General features: G+C 33.0%; 3 protein-coding genes across 3 annotated transcripts; 1 reads left to right on the forward strand and 2 right to left on the reverse strand.

Annotated features, from left to right (window-relative positions):
• Positions 1 to 152: 152 nt before the first annotated feature.
• Positions 153 to 3,174, reverse strand: LOC110409250 (Ribosomal L29 family protein). The gene is made up of 2 exons (XM_021418537.2): positions 2,733 to 3,174; positions 153 to 579 (listed from the first exon to the last, which is right to left on the reverse strand). Exons 1-2 carry the CDS (start codon positions 3,066 to 3,068, stop codon positions 403 to 405), a joined length of 513 nt encoding a protein of 170 aa, XP_021274212.2. The 5' UTR covers positions 3,069 to 3,174; the 3' UTR covers positions 153 to 402.
• A 2,618-nt stretch (positions 3,175 to 5,792) lies between these two features.
• UBP3 (ubiquitin-specific protease 3) lies at positions 5,793 to 10,887 on the forward strand. The gene is made up of 6 exons (XM_021419408.2): positions 5,793 to 6,221; positions 7,340 to 7,456; positions 8,343 to 8,441; positions 8,671 to 8,859; positions 9,530 to 9,711; positions 10,125 to 10,887. The coding sequence occupies exons 1-6, from the start codon at positions 6,105 to 6,107 to the stop codon at positions 10,528 to 10,530; spliced, it is 1,110 nt and encodes a 369-aa protein (XP_021275083.1). The 5' UTR covers positions 5,793 to 6,104; the 3' UTR covers positions 10,531 to 10,887.
• A 179-nt stretch (positions 10,888 to 11,066) lies between these two features.
• Positions 11,067 to 20,239, reverse strand: SR1 (signal responsive 1). The gene is made up of 13 exons (XM_021419407.1): positions 19,907 to 20,239; positions 19,279 to 19,398; positions 18,384 to 18,499; positions 18,089 to 18,177; positions 17,148 to 17,190; positions 15,737 to 15,944; positions 15,474 to 15,587; positions 15,101 to 15,381; positions 14,021 to 14,566; positions 13,156 to 13,850; positions 12,195 to 12,774; positions 11,703 to 12,026; positions 11,067 to 11,413 (listed from the first exon to the last, which is right to left on the reverse strand). Exons 1-13 carry the CDS (start codon positions 19,944 to 19,946, stop codon positions 11,303 to 11,305), a joined length of 3,267 nt encoding a protein of 1,088 aa, XP_021275082.1. The 5' UTR covers positions 19,947 to 20,239; the 3' UTR covers positions 11,067 to 11,302.
• Positions 20,240 to 22,056: the final 1,817 nt, after the last annotated feature.

The following is a 22,056-nucleotide window of genomic DNA, read 5'->3' on the forward strand; positions in this document are numbered from 1 at the left end:
ATTAGATATTATTGGAACAAAAAATTAAACATTATTAAAAAATAGTTAGGAATTTATTTTATTATAAGAAATTAGAAAATGAATACTGAAATACTTCTAAGACATTGTTATCCAAGCTCCTTTCACAAGCTTTGTTGATGAAGATTATAAAGTTTGGTTTAACAAACTCAATTCAATGTGTTAAAATGCAGATTTAATTACAATCAGAATTGGTATGGGAAGATTGAATTTGTCAAGCGCTCTTCCAAGAGAGAAAGTAATAAACAATCTCAGGTAAACCAAACATAAAGAGAATCCTATCAACAACTACAAAATACTATGCACAAAATGGTCTAAAATAGAATTTGCAACAATTTAAAGAGCCCTTCTTAAGCCATTAAAATGTGAAGTATTTGGGATGGCTCAAGCAGCAGATTTCTCAGCTTCTTCGGCTGCTTCTTCCTCTCGCAACTTTATCAAAGATGGGGGTGGTTTTACGACAATACTTTTCTTCCATTGCCGATCAAGCTTTCTTGACAATCGCTTGTTGATGCCCTCCTCAATCTCTCTTTCCCGTTTAACAGTAAGCATGCGAGCAATCTATCAAGAACACTTTCTTTATTACAATAATGGGTAATGTAAAGCTTAAATACACAGTAAAACTACCCTTAATCTTTACAAAGGGGATAAATAATATATGATCATCAATTATCTGCCTTCTTGTCTCTGTCGGTTTGCAATGTAACCAGAGAACTGGGACCACAGGATGTAAAATCCATGTATGTTGTCCTTAATTCAATTTAGTACATACATTGGCACCATGATGAATGATAGAGCAGTCAAACTTTATATAATATATGAAAAATGATCAGAATCAACCCCTTATAAATACCTTTAAAATAAGCATGCTAAAAGCACTTTTAACAATAAAAGAAATCCTCTAACAACCCTCTCTCCCACAACCAAGATATAAAGGGATAAACATGCAAACAAAGGGGAGTGTGCTCAAGTATAGTCAGGAGAAGCTTATATCGGCAATATCAGGTCTACAGCATGATTTCTCTTTCATCAGTAGACTTCAAACAATGAAATACATCCTGCCTACCACACACTCATTCTTAGCCATGCTTATTTGACTTCATTTTAGCCTCTATCCTCTTGCAACTGCCTTAAGTGAAACCAGATCATACCTAAATATGGCTACTACTTGTAAGTCAGCATAATTTAGTTTTGGGTAACATGAGGCTCAGGCAACCATTTCACATAGCTGTTATATTTCACCATGATATATTTTAAGGAGTTTGAAGGTTACCTTTATATGGTTTTGCTTTACCCTCAAGGTGCTCCCCATACAATGCAAAGGATTATAACACTAATGTAAATAATATTATATCAATAAAAGACCATGGCAAAGGGTGTCTTTCATTAAGTCCAAGTATTGCTTGTACAATGAACTTGAAAATTTATTGGAGAAGTGCCATATTATTTGCTAATCTCTGCTTCCACTCAATTTTTAGACATTGTTTTTACTACAAAAAGTCTGAGCCCAGACATAGCAAGAAAATGGAATAATCAAAATATCTGGCAAAGAAAACTGTCCATCAGCTGTATCTACCCAGTACACAATTGCACTGTACTATGGATCACTTCAAAAAGCAGTTGAATTTAACCATAATCCAAATAAAGCCACAAAATCTCAAACCACCGTTGATGACAATAACAACCAAATTTTCTCACCATACAGCATCAGCTAGATATACAGATAATATTACAACACGCCCCTATTTAAGACCATATCCTCAGCAAACTCAAGTAAAACTGAGGTCCTTTTATATGGTCCATCCCCGTCCTCTTTGGAGATCCTCTTATCACTTGACATTGGAATGACTCCAATTTGACAGAAAATAATAATTACAGAAAAAGTGGAAAACTAGCTAGAGGCAACATATTCATCAAGAACAAGCTACCAAAGCCATCACTTGTATAGCCCACCCCCTCACTTTTCCAACAACGTTTCACACGAAACATAGAACATTTCCTCCTTTCAGATGTTACGGTTTAACACCCCTTCTCTTGCAAAGCCCTATGTCCTAGTCTCCCTTCTTAATTTCATAAGAGAATGCGTGCCATTTGGCCATAACAACATTGGTTTCCTAAACAACTTAAGCAACAGAAAGCCCCCCAAATTTTGAGAGGACAAAAGAATAAAGAACCAACCAAATCTAAAAATAAAAAGGATGACGAACAAATACACACGCATACAGATGCAAATCCAAAATGCTAACCTTGTGATGGTTATGCTGCTGATAACACAAAGTTCACCATATCAAATCTTTGTATTAAGCTTCTTTGGTTCACAATTTGAAGGCAAATGCATTGCAATGACAACAGCACCCCATAAAATTTTTTGACTTTTTAATGATTGTAAGACAATTGTTGCTTATCAAATTAATCGAAATATAAGTATCATTCTCACTCGCATCTTCCAAACAAAGTTTAGATTTTTGGAAACTTGAATCACAATTAACATTGACATTTTTGTGTGCTTTTAGCAAAGTTCTCTAACTCCTAACGATAGAAACTTGTAACACTCTACTTCGATGGGAATTCAAAAATCCCATCATTTCCTTCTACCATGCCATAACATAAAACTATAGTAAAACACAGATTTTAATATCCCATTTCAAATCCAATGCCCAATTGCTTAAAAAAATAAATTTAAAAAAAAAAACAAATGGGGGTGGGAGGAATACCCTTTTGCGCATACGCCGAAACTCGCTAGACTGAAACTCATTACGAACCGATTTCTGAAGACGAAGCATGAAAAGCTCTCCTTTTAACTCAACCACTTCCTCGTTGATTGCCTCAGTCGTTTTGGCCCTTATTTCCTTCATTTCTTCTTCTCTCTTTGCCATCATCACCACAGACGAGGACGCTGATGGTTTTCGAAACGAGGTCGTTTGAGAAGGCAATGGTCGGGGACATAAGTGCTGTATTCGGACGCCATTGAAGGAAGTTTTGGGGATTGAAGATTTGGGTTTTGGAGGGAAAGTAACGGTTGTTGGGGAAGCAATTGAGAGGCTCAACATCTTTGCTTGTTTGGCTTCAGCTTTGTCTTCGTGTCTTGTTTCCCTGTGAGCTCGCTTCCTCTCGAGTTCTAGTGCTTCACTTGGGAATGTAGATAAGGCAATTTTTTTTTTCTTTTTTCAACCGTTTTTTCCATTAAAGAAATAGATAAGGCATTTTTCCATTTTAGCCTTTTTTTTACTTTATTTAAAACTATTATTTTATTAGATATATATAACGTAATTTATTTAAATTTAATATTAAAATATTAGTAAAATAATAATTTTATTATTTCAAATATAAACACAAATCCAAACCTTAACTCTCTAAATATCTGCAAGTACCAACTCAACCAACACTTTAAATTATTAAAATTTTATTTGATTGATATTTTTATTTGGATAATAATTGCTCAACATGAGATTTTAAAACATAGCAGCAATTCTCCTTTTTAATTTTAATGTTTGTTTCCCTCTCTCTTTTTATGCTTTTGATTTGGGTTGTTGTGCAAAGAATTTTCTTACTTGAAATTGAGTTTGTTACAATCTTTTTTTTCCTTTGGATATATAAGCATATAATTTGGAAACTCTACACATCCGTCTGCTAAGAAATATTAACAAATAAAAGAAAAAATAGTCAACTTTTCATTCAAAAAGTTTGAAAACAATTTCTAAACAAAATATACACTTTTAAATATCCTTTCCTAACCAAACCTACTGGTTTTCCTTTATAAAGATGTTATTTTAACCATTTTTATTGCTAATGTACGACTTGAATGCAGTAAGAGGGAGAAAATTTTAAAAAGGTAGGAAGAAAATTCAATGCTGATTCATAAAAATAAAGGGCGATAATGTGACCAGTCACCATCACTTAATGAGAGTCAACACGACATAAAAACTTGCCTGCCATTGCCATTTGCCACCGGCAAAGCAATAATGCTACTAGTTTTTTGCTTTGTATTTCTGGGGGATCTACAAAGCACTAATTAAATTAATTAATTCTGCTCGATTGCTGGAAATTTGCAACAAATGCATGCAATTTTCTCAGCTTTAATCTCATGGCACTTTGCTGTAATGTTATTATTATGATTAATTTTTGCTCGCAAATGTCCTAATGATATACAGATACTTGTTAAAAACAGCATTTAACATTAAATGATATATACTTGAATTCCAATTCAATCTTGTAGAGAAATTAATAATGGAAAAAGGATTATTCTTGCTAAATGCCTTAATCAGAAAAATATTATTATTTTTATTATTATTTAAAAAAGGAATGATGATACAAATGGAATTTAGGCTAGCTAACATATTTTATTATTTTTATTTTTAAAAAGAGTGCTATAACACATAGCATAGGTTTGGTATGAGATGACCATTCTATAAATCTATATTATTGGATTATTGTGTTTTTTTAATTAAAAATAAATAAATTCTATTTTTTAAATAACAGATCATGCATCTATTAATAAGTAAAATACATGGATGCTATTAAATTATTGTGTTAATAACTTAATATGGATGACATTCACAATTATGCATATATGAGATATAAATGTAAAAATGTGTACATCTATAGAATTATTTCATTTTAAAAAATGAGAGATTTAAATTTAATTTTTTTAAAAAAGTTTATATTTGTTATAAAATTAAATGTATAAGTGTATGATATTCTTCTTTATGTTATGAGAGGTATTGATTTTTAATTTTTAATAAGTTGCAAATAGTGATGAATGATAAGATTATGATGATGATCTTAAGAACTAATAAAACAAGCACTAATTAAATTCATGTTTGTTGAACAAGTCTTTGCAATTAATTTGTATGGTACAGTTAAGGTTGGACATATAAAGGTTCTCAGAATGAGGTTGAGCGAGCATTTGTAAATGAATAACTAGGTTTTTTTTTTAACTAATATTACTTTTTAATACTTATTTTTTCTCATATTTGTTCAAAAATCAATGAGTTGGTTGTTCCAATTTACATAAATTAAAATGCATAATTAAAATTACTACTTACGTGCTCGATCCAATGCCTAATGGTATTTACATATCTCCTACTTCAAAAAAATATATAAATTTTCTATATTCAAAATTACAATTTGATAAAAAGGGAATTGTTAATAGTATAAATTAATCGTTAATACTTAAAATTTATCAAGTGTGCTAAGTCTGTGCATTCTATAAGCTTTTAGTACTTGAATATGACTCGTTGATTTCTTGATAAAATAAGATATATTACTATTAATTCATGTAATGTTATTAATATCCTTTTTGTTTTTCCAATTTTTTTGTCCAATTCCTCAATAAATTTTAAAATTTGTTATTCAACCAAAAAAAAATTTAAATGAGATTTATTCATGTCAAAATAAATATGTTTAACTATTTAATTTATCTATTTTAATTAAAACAACATTGGAAAACAAAGGTAATCTTATCCAATATTCTAAATCCTATCAATTAAAAGAGAACATATATATATATATATATAAATGAAACAAAAGAAAACTGAGGTTAGAAATTTGAAGCATGATAATAAAAAAGGGACCTAGTTATTGCAACTCGTCCAAAATCCCCTCTTATATTTCTCATTTTATTACAGCTTGGCATCACGTGACCATGAGTGGCAATAGCAAATAAGAAAGCGTCAATATAGTTTATTTTTACGTAATTTCATTTTTTTTTGTGATACGTTCATTTTTTTCCCATCTATTTTATTAATTTATTAAATTAAATTTATATTTTTATGCTACCATTTTCTTTGTCCATCTTTATTTTCTTCGTCTCTCGTCTCTCCCCAAGCCATTTCCAAACAAACAAAAACAAACCCTCATTTCCTTTTGCCTGTTTTTCACTGCTTCAAAACGGAAATAGGAAAAACGAAAATAAGTTCATTTTTTTTTTCTTCCCTTCCTCCAGACAAACCCTAAAGGAATTCAAATCGAACGAAGGAGAGTGAGAGCGAGCGCGTCGTGAATGGAAAGATAGAATAGAATCGCTGAGTTGAATAGGTCGGAAGAAGATCTGTGTTCGAGTTGTAGACAAAAAGTCAATTCTATAAATGGGCGCGGCGGGTTCAAAACTCGAGAAAGCATTGGGCGACCAGTTCCCTGAAGGCGAACGATATTTTGGCCTCGAAAACTTTGGCAACACTTGTTATTGTAACAGCGTTTTGCAGGTTTTTTTGTTTTTTGATTTTTTTTCCTCCTCCCCTTTTTAATAACGATTAAATTTTGAATCTAATTCGATTTTTCTTTATTTTTTCGTTTAGAAAAATTATGTTAAATTTGATAGTTTATGTTAATTCGAATATTATGAACTTGATTGCTTTTGAATTTTAAGCTATGAATATTTTTTCTTTCATATTTTCCTTTATGCTAATTTTTTTGTGGTACATATTATTTATTAGCGCTGTTAATTTCAGTTTTCACGGTTTGTACTTTTCGGTTGCTGTGTAACCATTTCTTTGGTGATTCCTTGTTGATGATTTGGAAAATATGTTCATGTGGCTAACTGATAGCAGTAGAAAGCAAATAAATTTGGGAAAATCCTTGAATCCAATTTACAACCTTTGATTTGGATTTGGTTCTATCAGTTTTATGTTTAGCAGTGAATTTCTCTGGTAATTACTAGCCGTGTTGCATTCAGGTTGGCTTTTTCGTATGTTTGCTGAGATGGTGTAGACCAGACATTGACCGTGGTAGATAAGAACTAATATTAGAGAGAGAAAGCAGTCTAGGTTTGGATGTTGGTGATAAAATAAATGATTATCCAATTCATCATTACTATTAAGATATTTTAGATTTCTAATATTTTTAATATTGCTTTTGTTTCTTCGTTCATTTAAGCTGTGTGATTGTTGTAAAGTTGAGTTTTGTGAAATATTTGGAATTTATTTGGTTAGATTAGTTTATGCATGGTATGACAACTAGTGGATTTTGAAGTTTCGTGTGGCATTGATAGGTTGACTTAGATTACACAAGATCTGAATTGTTTGAACTCTCATATCTGGATGAATGCAACTGTAGTGTTTAAATGCTATACACTGTTACCAGACTCTTTAGTTCCTGTGACCACCTTATTTTTTTTTTACTAAATATTTATGCTATGAGACTCTGAGATCTTTGCTGCTTGGCTTTCCCATTAATTTTACACGATTAGCGAATGTATGGCCATTTGGGCTGGATATGGTATGGTTTATGTTGAGTGGTGGATGTTTCTATTTGAATTTGTTGAACAACAGTTCCCCCTCAGTTGCTGATCAATGTCTCATTTCATTTATTTTTTTTTTTTCAGGCACTTTATTTTTGTGTCCCATTTCGTGAACAGTTGCTAGAATATTATTCAAGCAACAAAAATGTTGCCGATGCTGAAGAGAATCTGCTGACATGCTTGGCAGATCTGTTTACACAGGTAATAAGTCTGCTTTTTTGGCCTAGGTGGTAGTTTGTTGTATAGAAGCCAATGTTGTTGAAATGTTTTTTTTTTTTTGAAGAGTCAAAGCATTTATTTTAAAATGATGTTCAGAACAAATATTAGCATTAGTTTCTTTTTGCCTTTTACCATAACAATGCACATAAGTTGCAATGCCTTGTTCTGGTCTTGACCTTGATTTTCAAGAGATTCTTTTAGTAATTCTTCTTTTATTATTTGCATGCTAGGAGCCCATGTGCATTTAGTTAGAAGTATGAAAGCCTAAGATATCATGTTCATGATGTAATGAAGATGGTTCACCGTATAACCTTTTAACAAGATGTGATCAGAAATTAAGATTTCCATTATTGTCAAATAGCTTTTAAAGTTTTTATCATTGCACGAGGACCTGGCTTCATTTCAACTTACTTGCAAGAAGGGACGTTGTGTGTGCATTTTTGTTTATTATTTTTAATCTTTTTCATGTTTTTGATAAATCATTTTTATCTCTAAATCCTATCAGATTTTATGCAGTGTGTATGATCTGCTTTATGTTCCTGTGCAAGAGTTCCTTTCATTTTTTCCCCCTTTCCTTTTCTTTGAAAGGGTTTGGTTTCGTACTTCAATAATTGCAGAGTATATTATCCTTTTGGAAAATTGCTTACATCCCAGCAAAGTGTTTTGTTCAAGGTTTTCTTTTTGACATTTAAAGTCCTAAATTTCAGCTGTAGTTGGGAAGGTGACAGTTTTCTGCTTTCAGCAAATCTTATTAGTGGACTGATATATTCGTCCTCCCCCCTCCCCCTCTCCCGTATTTATTCATGCCACATATATGGTTTTACTTTATTACTATAGGGAACAACAGTTGGTTGTTGTTTTTGTTTAGATAAGTTCGCAGAAGAAGAAAACAGGTGTCATTGCTCCAAAGCGCTTTGTACAGAGATTGAAGAAACAAAATGAGCTTTTCCGCAGCTATATGCACCAGGTAGTAAAATGCTTTATATTTGTTTGGTTCAAGTACCATATTCACTTCCTTTATACTGATGAATTTTCATCTTGCAATTATGCTGCAGTTATATTTGCTTCATTCAAGGTTTCAATTAATATAAAGTAGTAGCTCTTTCTTTGGCATGTCAACCAAAACATTTTGACTTTATTCTCTTCAATGGAAAATGCAGAAGAGAATAACTATTTGTCTCTCTTTTCTTTGGTAGGATGCTCATGAGTTCTTGAATTTTTTGCTAAATGAACTTGTCGACATATTGGAGAAAGAGGCTCAAGCAGCTAAAAACGATGCGGAAACTTCATCACCACCTGAAAAAACTGCAAATGGGCCAAAGAATCCTCAGGCAAATGGTGTTCAAAAAGAGCCTTTGGTTACATGGGTACACAAGAATTTTCAGGTGAGTTTGCTAGTTATATTTCTATATTCTGATTAATTGTTCTGTCTTGTGCTGTGTTTACTTTGCTCGACACAAAATAAAGGTGAAATCCAGTAATATTCTTGTTTGGGTTATACCTAAAGGAAATTATAACATACTTTGAAAGTTGAAACCTTGGTGACATGACCAAAATTATAGGAATGTATTAGGTCTGAACGCATTTGTGAAGAAAAATTAATTTAACCTATGCTTCAATAGACAGAGGAAGTGAATTAAATACAAGCATACTATCTGAAAATGCTTCAGGATATTATAGCTAAAATCTTTTTGTGGGTCCTTGTATGTAGGCTGCTAGCATAAAATAATATTGGTACGTGCATTAGTGCATTACTTTTACTTTATACGATTATGATATCTCATTTATAATCCTTAAGATAACAACAATGAATGGTGATTGCCTGTATCTTTCCCTCTTACGTCTTACTTATTGACAATGTTTATAAAGGAATGCTATGATTGTTAAATATGGGCACATTACTTTTGCTCTCCATTGAATTCTTTAGGAGAACAATTGTGCCCCAAATCCCTCCTCTTTGTGTTACCTTGTGTGTTTTTGTGCGTGGCTTTTCGTTTGTTTGGTCTTGTGCATTTTGGGAAGAATCTCATTATCTCCTGGGGTAATTTGAGACAGGGAATACTTACCAATGAGACCCGATGCTTGCGATGCGAGACAGTGACAGCAAGAGATGAAACTTTCTTTGACTTGAGCCTTGACATTGAACAAAACAGTTCAATAACTAGCTGTTTGAAAAATTTTAGTTCTACCGAGACATTGAACGCAGAGGACAAATTTTTCTGTGACAAGTGCTGCAGGTAATTTTCCTTTATACATGTTTTACATCCCTAGATGTGTTTTAGTTTGTAATTGATTATTACCCGTTTTCTTCTCACATGGTTTAGGATTCATCTTGTAATGTAGGTTACATTGATATAAATATCTACTTGACTCCTTTTTATCGTGTGTGAGATTTTCAGAGTGGCAATTCTGGTCATGGACTCAAATGAGTTATTAGTTTTAGGAGAGGCAAAATATGCATACTTTATGATTATCCATTTTTCTTAATAGTTCAAATATCAAACTGAGAATGTTGCTTTTAATGGTTTTGTCTTTATAAATAGTTTGTAACTTGATACAAAGTTTATAGTCCAATACCTAGATGGTTCCAAAGATGTATATCATATAAACAATTAAACTTTGGAAAGGAATGATGTTTAGTTACTTGCAGTTTGCAAGAAGCCCAGAAGAGAATGAAGATAAAGAAGCCTCCTCACATCCTGGTTATTCATTTGAAGCGGTTCAAGTACATTGAGCAGCTTGGCCGGTACAAGAAGCTCTCCTACCGCGTCGTGTTTCCACTTGAGCTGAAGCTGAGCAATACTGTGGAAGATGCGGATTCAGAGTATTCTCTATTTGCTGTAGTAGTTCATGTGGGTAGTGGACCAAACCATGGGCACTATGTTAGCCTTGTGAAAAGCCATAACCACTGGCTATTTTTTGATGACGAAAACGTGGAGATGATCGATGAGTCAGCAGTTCAGACATTTTTTGGGTCAGCCCAGGAGTATTCAAGTAATACAGATCATGGGTATATCTTGTTTTACGAAAGCCTTGGTGCAAACAACAAGAGCTGAGAAGAGGGTTTGATGAGTTACAATGAGTAGTTATTCTAATCACTCGGACCTCATTTTTCTTAAAATTGTCTATGCGTATTAATTTTTTTTTTCACTTTTTTTTCTTTTAAAAAATCATTTTCCAACCTTGTGGGAAGAGCTGGCATGTATCAGTGAGGTGATGTGGGTTGTGAAAGAATGTATACTTGGGTTGTTGCCATGTACAGTGGATAGTGGAAGCACACTATCCTTGTTTTTTTCACAATAAGAGGAAAAAAATAGCAGTGTATATGGTGTGAGAATATCACAGAGACAGTTTGTATTCTTCATGGTTTAGCATGTTTTTAACATTAGCAATGCTATTGGAATTGCTCCCAATGTCCTCAATAGATGTTTTTTGTTTTCCCAACAAAACAAATCAGATCCAACCGATATGATTATCTGATTAGGAAAAAGAAACATGAAGAAGCAACTGTTGGAGCACAGATAACATTGACCAGCACCCACCGTGGCCACCATTTGCAAGGATAACAGGGTGGTCCTAACTGAGATATTACTCGAGTGTCAAGCAAATAAATACTCCACGTAGATGTAGCATGGCCATGGATCAAATGCTATGTCAAAATTATACAGCTGTTAATCCCAACCCACTTGATGAGCAAAGGATCACTAATTGAATCGGCCAGTTATGTTATTTACAGATGAACTATACCACCACTTACCGATAATGTAATCAATAATACGCCAGCTCAAGGTCAAACAAGAATTACAAAGAGGATAAGGGGAGATCACTTCACTCAAGGTGTGTATGCATGAAAGTGTCAGCATCTAACAATTTTTCTAGATCAATCAAGTCTTCATCCAAAACTGTTTCTGTACTGCTGAGAACCTTATTGTACATGACCTGCCAAGTTATTTCAAATAGATAAGTTCTGCAACATCAGTTGTGTCAGATAAAGTACTAGGTTTTCATGCATGCTATTAACTCCTAATACCGATACATCCATGATATACTACCAAGACTTGCCCAGTCATTTCACAAAAGCAAGATTTATTTGAAAATTCTGGGCATCTCTGCTAATATTCCTTGTTCAGTTTAATAAGAAGCTTCTGAATGGGAAATCATGCAGGAGGCATCATCTATCTAGTACTTTTACCAACCAACAAAATATTAGAGAGAATATTTCAATTACCTTTGTCTCTTGGATCTCAGTGATGACATTCTTCATCCTACTATATTGATCTCTGCCTGCAGGATTCTGGGCCATGGACTTCACTCTGGCTAGTGCCTTCTGTAACCTTTCTTCTGTTTGTTTCCTTCCTTCTTTCAGGAAATCATAATCATCCTCCTTTGAGGGTGGTGCGCGTATGCTGGGGCCCTCAGTGAGTGCTTCTGGTTTGAATCCTCGCAAACCACTTCCTTTCCGTCTCCATCGCAAGATCACCTTCTCCAAAATTCCTACTGACCAGACTATCTTCCTATAGGTTTTCCTGACCTGATGGCCTCTTACATGAGCCTTTCATTAGAACAAATAAATAAATTAATTAAGAAATTTTTAAAAAAATACTAACAGTTAGAATTCAACAGTTATGCTTATCTCGAAAAATCCTTGCTGGAGAATGGGAAGGGGGATGACTAAATATAAAGCAAAAACCATAAACTAGAGCAGCAATTGCAATTGAACCTGAATCTTGACAATCCGTTGGCGGATTATTAAAAATTCTTTTCTACCCTTCCAACCACGAAACTTATTTTGTATGCGAATGGCAGCAGCTTGCACATGCTCATCATGTTGTCCAGGCTTGTTTGCCTTGACTGCTATAAGTGAAAGAGCACGCTCATTTGACATTCCAAATTTACCATCACCATACTCTTTTAGCTGCCTTTTCTGGAAGGACTGCACCCTGAAGACTTGATGAATACGAGCAGCAGCTTGAGTGGCATTACGAACAGCAGCTAATGAGTCTTTTAATGATGGGCCATCTGAAGCATCCCCACAGCTGAGTGGACCTGTGCTACTCTCCAAAATTTTCTGTATTGCATCTGCTCTATAATCCACAGTATCATTATTGCCTTGGTTATCCAAATTGAGGGATTGAAGGTGAGAACTTAAATCAGATTCCGCAAGATAACCAGAAATTCCTTTATGTCCATTGGTAGAGGCCAGGTCAGCAGGTGTTCTGCCTAAAGGATATTTAGGAGTTGGATCTGTTAATGCTCCAGGAGCTGCACCCAGTGAAATAAGGGAAGCAACTGTGCGTTCTCTGATGTTAAAGAAAGTTGATGTCAGTGGAAGCCAGACAGACTAAATAAAGTACATAATTCATAATACATAGATAAGCTAAAGCAATAAGTAATATTTTTTTTCTCATATCATTGTACCTAAGATAAAGAGCCATTAAAAGGTGTTTACTACCATAGGAACCATTATTTTTGGAAGCCTCTTTGGGACATCTACTACAAAGTTTTTTTGCATGCTCCAATTTACTAATAATTCTTTCCTTCTTCAGAAAATTCACACTTAAAATATACCTACAGCCTATGTACCCTTCCTTGTGCAAAAAAGGCTAATAAACAAAATATTTAATAAGATGACAGAAAAAAGAGACACAGGAAAATTCTACTTCAATTTTCAAGTTGCACACCTGCCATAAGATGCTGCCCAATGAAGTGCAGTCCATCCATTCACATCCCGGAAGTTAACACTTACACCAGCAACTATAGTGGGCTCTAAGGCCCAATCATAGCCAAGAGCAGCTGCAAAATGTATGACACCTTGGCCACCGTCATCCAATATATTAGGGCCTTTTCCACCTTCAGCTACCTTCTGCAAGAGCCATACACGCAACTTCTCTTTCAGTAGCTTCTGAAGCAGCTGCTCCTTCATTTTTTTCGGGGAAAATTCTTCCGCGGAGTTATGCATCAACATCTGATCCCATTCCTTGATGTCCTCTTTCAGCAATGAATTAATTTCATTACTCAAATGGGACACATCAGCTACACTGTAGGTAATAGAACACAGAGACCTGGAGCTAAGGCACAACAATCTACCAAATCGCATGCCAAGAATTTCATTGGCATTAGTGCTAGGGTAATCCATAGTATCCATATCTTGGATATGATTGACTCGGTATTCAAACTCTCGGACTTCACTACAAGCTAATCTGTTGGAGCATGTAACATAGAAGGGAACCCTGCCAACCTTGTGTATTGGAGTGTGGCAACGAAGAACTCCATCTGCTATAACCTCTGCTGGAACTTCTACTTCCCCAAACATGCATGACCATTTACAATTTTCGGCCTCATCTCTACACTTCAGGAACCTTCCCGTGATGAGGACCTGTGTGTGTTGTGGAAGAAATTAGGGAAAAAGAAAAGTTAAAACATAAGAAAACAAAATGTTTTTACAAGCCATTTCATTTAGGAACTAATTCATCGGTATTTCTCCATCATCAGTAAATTTTTGATATTTCATTGCTTGCTTTGCATATAAAAATTTTTACAGCCTACCTTGATTTCAGAGCCTACATATGCCCAATTTGGCGAAAAATCAATAATGCTGAAAAGCTGATCCTGGGATAGAGAAGGACCCAGCAAAAAGGTCTCTAGTTGCCCTTGAGAGGGAATAGTGGAAACATCAACCCCATTTTGACCTTCAACAGCATCCCAGTAGGCCCCAGAACTGGACTGCATATGTGATTCATCTACATCTCCAAGTTCTTTACTCATCCAGCGGTTGAAACTATCAAGCTTCTTCAGATCTTCTTCTGCCAAAAAACCATCAAACAAATGCTGTCTCATAGCAGAAGAGTTAATGGATTTTCCCTCTATAGTCAAATGGCTCTCTGGATCTGGTTTAAGCGCATATCCATGCTTTCCATTTGAGGGCTCTATCTGTTGGTTATTTTGCATAGAGTTATCATGTTGCTTGTCTGGATGCACATGATGATTAATTTCTTGTTCATGAAATCTAATAGTAAGATCATATCTCAAGTCTGGATACAATTTCTGATTCAATGGCCACTTTGATAAATGTGAAGAATCACCTTCAGAAGCCTGTTTAGAGGGCAAATTAAAACCTGAGAAGTAATTAATTGGAAGAAGAAAAGGTAGCATATATAGCCAGCCAGATGCACGAAACTGCAGCAATGCAACTACAGCATATCAAACTAGGTTACAGGTTTTAAAGATCTGTGTGTGCAATTACAGCTGAAATGACCCTAGCTGCCATTATTATTATTATTATTTTTTGAATGGCAATGCAAAAAGAATTCCATAATAACCAAGTTATTGCAAAGATTACAATCAACCAAACCTAGCCAAGATACACTGCACAAGCAGCCCCAAAACAAAGAGGAATTAATAGCATGAGAACTAGAAAAATTTCAAAGATTGCAATGACCCTAACTGCCATTATTAATGCCTTTTTTTTTTCTAAAAATATTGCCATTCAACTTTTAGCCTTTATTAAGCAAGAATTTTCAAAGCCATTATCATAGATAACTATCGCAAAGAAGAATTCATCATTTTGGAAATTACCAGTTCCACTTGGAATTTACATATACTAAACAAGGTAAATCACTCCATTACCTGCCATTCTTCTTGAACAGGTGTCTGATCGTCAAACTCCTGCTTTGTAAGAAAGCTGTTATTGAATAGCTGCCCCATGGCATCATGTTGTGTTGAGGAAAATGGTGGTTGATGTTGTGCAGATTCAACCCCAGGAGTACAATTTTCCAACACATCCTCCCATGAAGTGAAATCAAGGTTCTTCTGGGGCTCATATGTTAATCCAGCATCATTATACTCTCTACTCTTGTCCGGTTGGGTAAGTTGAAAACCAGTGCCTGATGGCTTTCCATGATAATCAACTGTTAGCAGTAAAAATTAGTGGTTAGCAAAAACTGAAAGGCCAAATTTAACACTAAAAATGGAATAACACCATGTCAAACAACTAGTGTACTTGAATGTGACAGAGGAACATAAGGATCGGAGAATCCAGTATCAATCCTCCCCACAACAGGTTGTTGTAACTCAAGAAAAGAGTTGAACTGTGAACTTGCTTGATGATTATAGCCTGCATCAGATCATCTTCATTGGTAAGAATAAGAAACACAATAATACATTATTTATCTTCAAAGTGAAGTAATGACTTCAAAATTACACAAAATTAGCACCTTATGATTTATTAGGATTTTGTGCCATATTTAGCTAAAATAAACTCACCTGATTCGGCATCTTCATATTCCGATGCCTGCACACTGTTCAGGCTTGTTGTATCTGTTGTTTTTGAAGGAATTTGACCATCATTAGGATGAAAACTGGAAGACATAGAACTTTCCATCTCAGAATTGTGTAGAATTCCTTCAGTTTTTTGGGAATATGGAATAGCTTCTTCAGTCTCTTTGATGCGGTTAAAATTTGTCCTATTTCCCTGACAAATTTCAGAAAGCAAAAACAGAATATTAAAATTAAATGGCTCTTAATGGGAACTGTTTAAGACACTTATTGATAACACTAGAGAATGAGACAAATGTTGAATTCAATCAACAATGTAAAACATCAAGTTCACAGTTAAGAAATGTATTTGGTCATGTACAATTTCATTCTGTGATGCCAAAGACTTTTAAGGTTTTAGAAATTATTCAGGACCAATGTTTTAGTATGTGCTGTTGTTCAGATGCTAATGCTCTTTAAAAAGAGCCAACAGTAAAGAAAAGGTGAGAAAATGTAGAAAAATAGCAGCCTTTTTTCCCCTTTAATTGCAGTATGCTCCCTCAAAAGCTGTTTAAGAAACCTTCGTTTTCCTGATTCAGGAAACGATTGGAGTAAACTGGTAAAGAATGGCTAGTCCCATTGCAAAGGCTACAATTCCAACAGCTAATGCAAGTTGGTCCAAGTTGACGGCACCAAAAAGACAGTAGAAGATGGGAAGGAAGAAAAAGAACAGTGTTCAAGGCACAGATGGCCATACAGCTTAGACAGAGATAGCTAAACAAATAAAGAGGGAGAGAGGGGACAAATAGTGGGGATAGCAACAGAGGAAATATAAAGTTTATATGCTTATGCCCAAATAGGATAAGGCTCTATTCAATTATGTATGGTAGAGAACAAAAGCTAACATGAATCGCTAGCTAATTTTTCACTAACTATATATGTACAAACTCTTAGATAACTCGAACTAAATATATAAAAGAGTATAAACTATATGATATATGATATATCACCACCAACATAAAACACAGTACAAAAACTGATATTTATCCTTAATCATAGCCAAGAGCACAATGTTTAGGCTGGCTGAAATTTGGCACGCTTAATTAAAAAATGAAGTAAAAATAAATGTAATTGAATGCATCAACTTTTTTTAGGACATCCAGACTGTACAAGTTCAATACATCCTGAAAAGAAAAGGCAAAAAAAAAAAATGTTGGGTAGGTGATATTGATATTTCTGTACCCAGACTATTATCTAAAGTAGACATAAACAGCTTTAGATTTCAACTGCAATCAGCCAACGAGCCATGTTAATGAGTTATGCCATAAAAAATTATAAAGAAACTCTTTTCCTAAAATTCTTTCCAAAGATGATGGATAATCGGGAGGAAAAAGAAAATGGTGATAGAATAAGGTCTGACCTTTACTTCTCGATAGTGAACTAGAACAATGTGTGAGAGATCCCTACACACAGTAGTTAATTATGTCAGCAACCAAAGAGGGAGCTTAATAACCAGCCCTTCCATAGATTAATACTACAGCAACGAAACTAATTACAATTTCAAGCAAAATTTCAGAACAATGAAACAGGAGCCATATTAGCAGAATTGATTGCTGAAATTAGCAATTCCCACCAACTTTAACACATTGCTTGTCAGATATTCTACCACCATAAAGCAAAAAACACCATGAAAATACAAGAAATCTTAAGTTTAATATTGCTTTATGTTAACCTTGTCAAAAGGAACAGATACAAGTCAAATTTTGAATACGTTTTCTTTATCTCAAAGCAGAACTTTTCACATTTTAATTAAATATAAAAACTATCTTTGTGCTGGAACTAATAAATAAAAATTTCTAAATGCATGTAACATAGAACCATCCTATTAACAAACAAAGAAAGAATACAAGGGCGGAGTACTGGCTCTTGCAAAAGGAAAAAAATTCAATAACGTGTACAGAGTTGCCTTTGTGCATCAGTTTAACTAACATGAAATAAATTAAATCCTAGGTTCAAGTTTTTGTAATAGAAAAATTCAAGAGCAAGAAAACAAAGGATAACATGAATCTTCCAGATAGGATTTCACTGCAAATATTTTAGAATATTAATTTCTCCACCACCTACCTTTAGACAATCAAACTCCATAGAACTTTAAAGTAGAGGAAGATTTTTAAAAAATCACATTCAACTATTATTTCATTGAATACAAGAACTAATCATCAAAGCTTATTCCGTAGCTAGTCTATAACATGAGTAACTAAAACTGAGTATTTTATTTATTTAACTAAGACATAACAACACATATACGCACACACAACATTGTGAAAACATCTACCACCGCACAAACTTTTAAAAACTCACTCTTCAAGCATCCAATAACTGCGTCTTTGAAAATTTTCGTTATCTTCTCCATGAGCATAATAGCAATGCAGAACATCAATGCTTCCAGCCTGAAAAGATTTCCATTTGTCCAATGATTTTCACTAAAAGCACAGAAAATTTCATACGAAATGTGTTCCCTCTTCCCCAAAAGAATCAAATTATATATATAAAAAAAAACGTATAAGAAAGTTACCAGGAGATAGCTGTCTAATATCAGCCTTAGAGGGATGGCTTCTTTCCAAAAAATGAAAAACAAGATAAGCCAGATTCTTACCTTGAGTCTCTCATGAGCTTCCTTCACTGTTTTGCCATCCTTTTTCTTCCTCCAGTTATGGCCATCCTTTCTAAAGTATCTCAGCACTTTTCGATCAAAAAGAAAAAGTGAACCACCTGAAAATGGAGACGTATCTTAAGTTTGGAGAATTCAATTTGGTATCTGAGCACATGTAGGACATGCAATCAAAGCACTATATATTATTAGTAGTATACATGTTTATGCTCATTAAGGGAGAAGACGATGAATCAAACCCAAGATAAGTAATCTTTAAAAAAAAGAAGTATGAAGACAAGCCCTAAACTGTAAATGATTTGGTTATCCATAATCTACAAATTACCAGTTAACAAGGAGGCGAACTTAATACCAAAATACATAAATGGTTTTTTTGTTTTTTTTCCTAATGAAAAATCAAATATCAGTAGATTTTAGGAACCAATAAGCCAATAATATTTAGAGGTCAACATAGTAATTTAATTTCTCAGAGGTCAGAATAAATGGTTGTATGTCTGAAGCAAAACCCAAATACCAGTACAATACCTAAGAAACTGAATAAACTAATTGAAGAGAAGCGCCCTCAAAAGAATATTTGATAAAAAGAAAATGACCACTGCAATTCCTCAAGTTAAAGATATCTCTAGGAAATGTGAATTGAAACCATATAAACAAACAGAACTAGAAAATTAGAAGGAATTGGAAATGGGGAGGAATGAGTTAGCAAACAATCAACAGTTATGAAATACATTCCAAAAGTCCTAACCACAAAAGATCATGCAAGCATCATAAAAAACTAAGTTACAGTTTAATGTATGGACAGCAAAATTTTTGACCTTATCAAGATAATTATCATCATCTAACAGCATGAACTGTCAAATGCAATTAAAAAAGTTCATACTTGGTGGCATATGTGCAGGTTCTGGAGCAATGTGAAATTTCTTATAATCTTTAAGAATTTCACATATTTCAGCTGGCCTTAGCCACCTGTGCTGTGCTTCCATTAGTATCTGCTCAATATCTGCACCACACAAGATGAGAGTTAATGAAAATCTATGCATATAACTTACAATCAACAAGTACAAACTGCGAAATAACTCAAACCCTCACATTAACTTGTTAAAGTAAAAGCTAATCCTAATGCCAAGATAATACACGTTTTCTATACAACAATATCATCACATGATCATTTCCCATAGAATTTTGACCCTAAGTCTCTTCTTTTTCAATAAAAATTTAATACCCTTCTTAAATACTTTTTTCCTGCATAAAAAAGACTCAATTAAGCTCATACTCTGTTTATCAAATCAAATCTTGCAAACAAAATGCAATTAAAACCCACGTCATAAACTAAACATTAATATAAGTATAAAAGGACAAAGTTTAACAGTAAATTGAACATAAAAAAAGGAAAGCAGTGGAAAAAACCAACCAAATTTTCACTTTCACTAAAAAACCAAGTGAATAATAACGCAAAAAATTGCAAAAAAAAAAGTAAGGGGAGATAGGCAAGTCAATTATATACATACCCAGTTGATTACTAAGGCCATAGCGCCTAGTCTCTGCCATAATCTTTAGTTTCTTCCTCGTTTCTGTTTTAACTATCTTTCTTAGCTCAAAAAGTGAAGTTGGAGGCCCTTTACGATTCGTTAAAGCAATAAGAAAAACGCGTTCTTTCGAGAAAAGAGAAAGTGGGCGATCAACGGAGCGCACCCTCAAGGAAAGGTTGATTTACCTTTTAAAGAAAATACCAAATATTGAAAATTTATTGTCGCATATACAGGAGAAAGAGAGAGGAAATGGAACTATCAGCCAGGAATCAACGTGGTAGTCTTTCAGTTCAGTTTAGTCCACTTTTTGACGTGAGTTCCCGGATACTCCTTTTACTTTAGTTTTTATTTTAAATATCTTCCCTTCTTTTTCCTTTTCTTTAGAATACTCACCCGCATTTTTTTAATATTGTTTAATTAGGAACTGTGTTAAATAAAAAAGACTCCTAATATCATAAAATAATATAGCTGAGTTTAAATGATTAAATAAAGATAATAAATGAGCTGTGCCTTAGCTTTCATTTACTTAATTGTCACTTGGACATAACCATTTAGCTCAAGTGGTAATAATGGGGCTGGAATTAAGTAGAAAATTTAACTTCCAATCAAAACGCTAACTCCTAATCTTTTATACTAAAAAGAATTTTCAATTTAGTTATACTTATAATGTATTATATTTGAGAAAGTCTGTGAATTATTTATGAAAACTTAAATAAATTTTTATTTTTTATTATATTTAATTAAATTTAAAATAGATATATATTTAACTTGAAAAAATTATTTTTTACTTAAAAAAATTGTTATTAAAAATTGATTTCAATATACCAACAAGAAAAAAAAAGGAAAATTTTCAATTTACTTATACTTAAAACAACATAATGTTTGGAGAAAATTCATAAATTATTCATGAAAATTTAAATAAAATTTTATTCTTCTATTACATTTAATCAAACTCATATATTTTTATTTTAAAACCCTCATAGTTAAGGGTTAACTAATTATCATTAATTAAAATACTATTTATCATTTTTATAACTACATAATGTTGACATGATATTAATAATCATATAATTATGTTATCAATGCATTGCAGTATAAAGATAAAATCTAAAATAAAATACTCAAACATATCTGACTTTTAACTAATTCGTTAATTTTTATAATGGACACTCCACATCTAAAATGTAAATACCGTTAATAAAAATTATAAAAAAATTAAAATATCTTTTTTTTTGTTATTAATTAAAAAAATTATTATTATATATATTTTTTAAAAAAACACTATTGATGCTTCCTAGCTCCCTAAGAAAGGAGAGCCCAATTGGAGCTCCCCAGATTATGGAGTTTTTTTTTAATTAATAAAAAATAATAAAATTATATAATAATAATTATAAAAATTAATCAAAAGAAATGAAAAGATATACAGATATGAGCCGGAAATAGAAAAGAAATGAAAAGATTGTGATCTAAACTATTGCTATACAAAAAGAGCAATCAACAATTCAATTATAGGAAGAAATCATATTGCATAAATAAGGAGGAATTGTTTTGGACTAGTCAACGTGCTCTGATCAATGGTGTAATATGATTTGGAGCTGGTCAACGTGCTTTGATCAAGGAGAAGATGAAGCTGATGTAATAGTGCTCAAATTATTTAGTTTCTTATACATGAGTTAATATGTGTTAGAATTTAAACATAGATTAGTATATTTTTACATGATTGCTCTTATAATAAAATGAAATTAAAAATTAACAATATCTTTCTAAGTCATAACATTACCTTAGTTTTTCTTTTAAAAAATAATGAATTCACATTTTTTTGCATTCTTATTTACTAATTATTTAGCATTTTTCACATTTTAAAATATTAAAAAGTAGATATATATCTCAACCTTCAAAATGATGAAAATATATTTACATAAGCGTATTACTAATGAATATTATTTTTAAAAAATTTTAACTTTTGATTGAAGATGAAAAAAAAAAGTCTATGATTAGTAATTTTGTAGTTTTTACGAAATCACAAAATTTCATTATTGAATCTTTTGGTATATGTGAATCTCATCTCTTTCGACATATGAGTTTAATTGTTAAGATATATAAAAAGATCTAAATCAATCACTATCAAA

This window comes from Theobroma umbraticum, unplaced genomic scaffold (genome assembly GCF_002168275.2).
Source record: "Theobroma umbraticum cultivar Fairchild unplaced genomic scaffold, ASM216827v3 scaffold_44.0, whole genome shotgun sequence".
NCBI classification, from domain to species: Eukaryota; Viridiplantae; Streptophyta; class Magnoliopsida; order Malvales; family Malvaceae; genus Theobroma; species Theobroma umbraticum.

Excerpts from the sequence above, each read along its gene's own strand:
- LOC110409250 (XM_021418537.2), bottom strand. The coding sequence starts at position 3,068 with ATGTTGAGCCTCTCAATTGCTTCCCCAACAACCGTTACTTTCCCTCCA. Across the intron at positions 580-2,732 it reads TTCGGCGTATGCGCAAAAGG|ATTGCTCGCATGCTTACTGT; the intron begins GTATTCCTCCCA and ends TGTTCTTGATAG.
- UBP3 (XM_021419408.2), top strand. The coding sequence starts at position 6,105 with ATGGGCGCGGCGGGTTCAAAACTCGAGAAAGCATTGGGCGACCAGTTC. Across the intron at positions 7,457-8,342 it reads TGGCAGATCTGTTTACACAG|ATAAGTTCGCAGAAGAAGAA; the intron begins GTAATAAGTCTG and ends GTTTTTGTTTAG. Across the intron at positions 8,442-8,670 it reads TCCGCAGCTATATGCACCAG|GATGCTCATGAGTTCTTGAA; the intron begins GTAGTAAAATGC and ends TTTCTTTGGTAG.
- SR1 (XM_021419407.1), bottom strand. The coding sequence starts at position 19,946 with ATGGCAGAGACTAGGCGCTATGGCCTTAGTAATCAACTGG. Across the intron at positions 15,588-15,736 it reads ATATGAAGATGCCGAATCAG|GCTATAATCATCAAGCAAGT; the intron begins GTGAGTTTATTT and ends GATCTGATGCAG. Across the intron at positions 13,851-14,020 it reads ATGTAGGCTCTGAAATCAAG|GTCCTCATCACGGGAAGGTT; the intron begins GTAGGCTGTAAA and ends CAACACACACAG.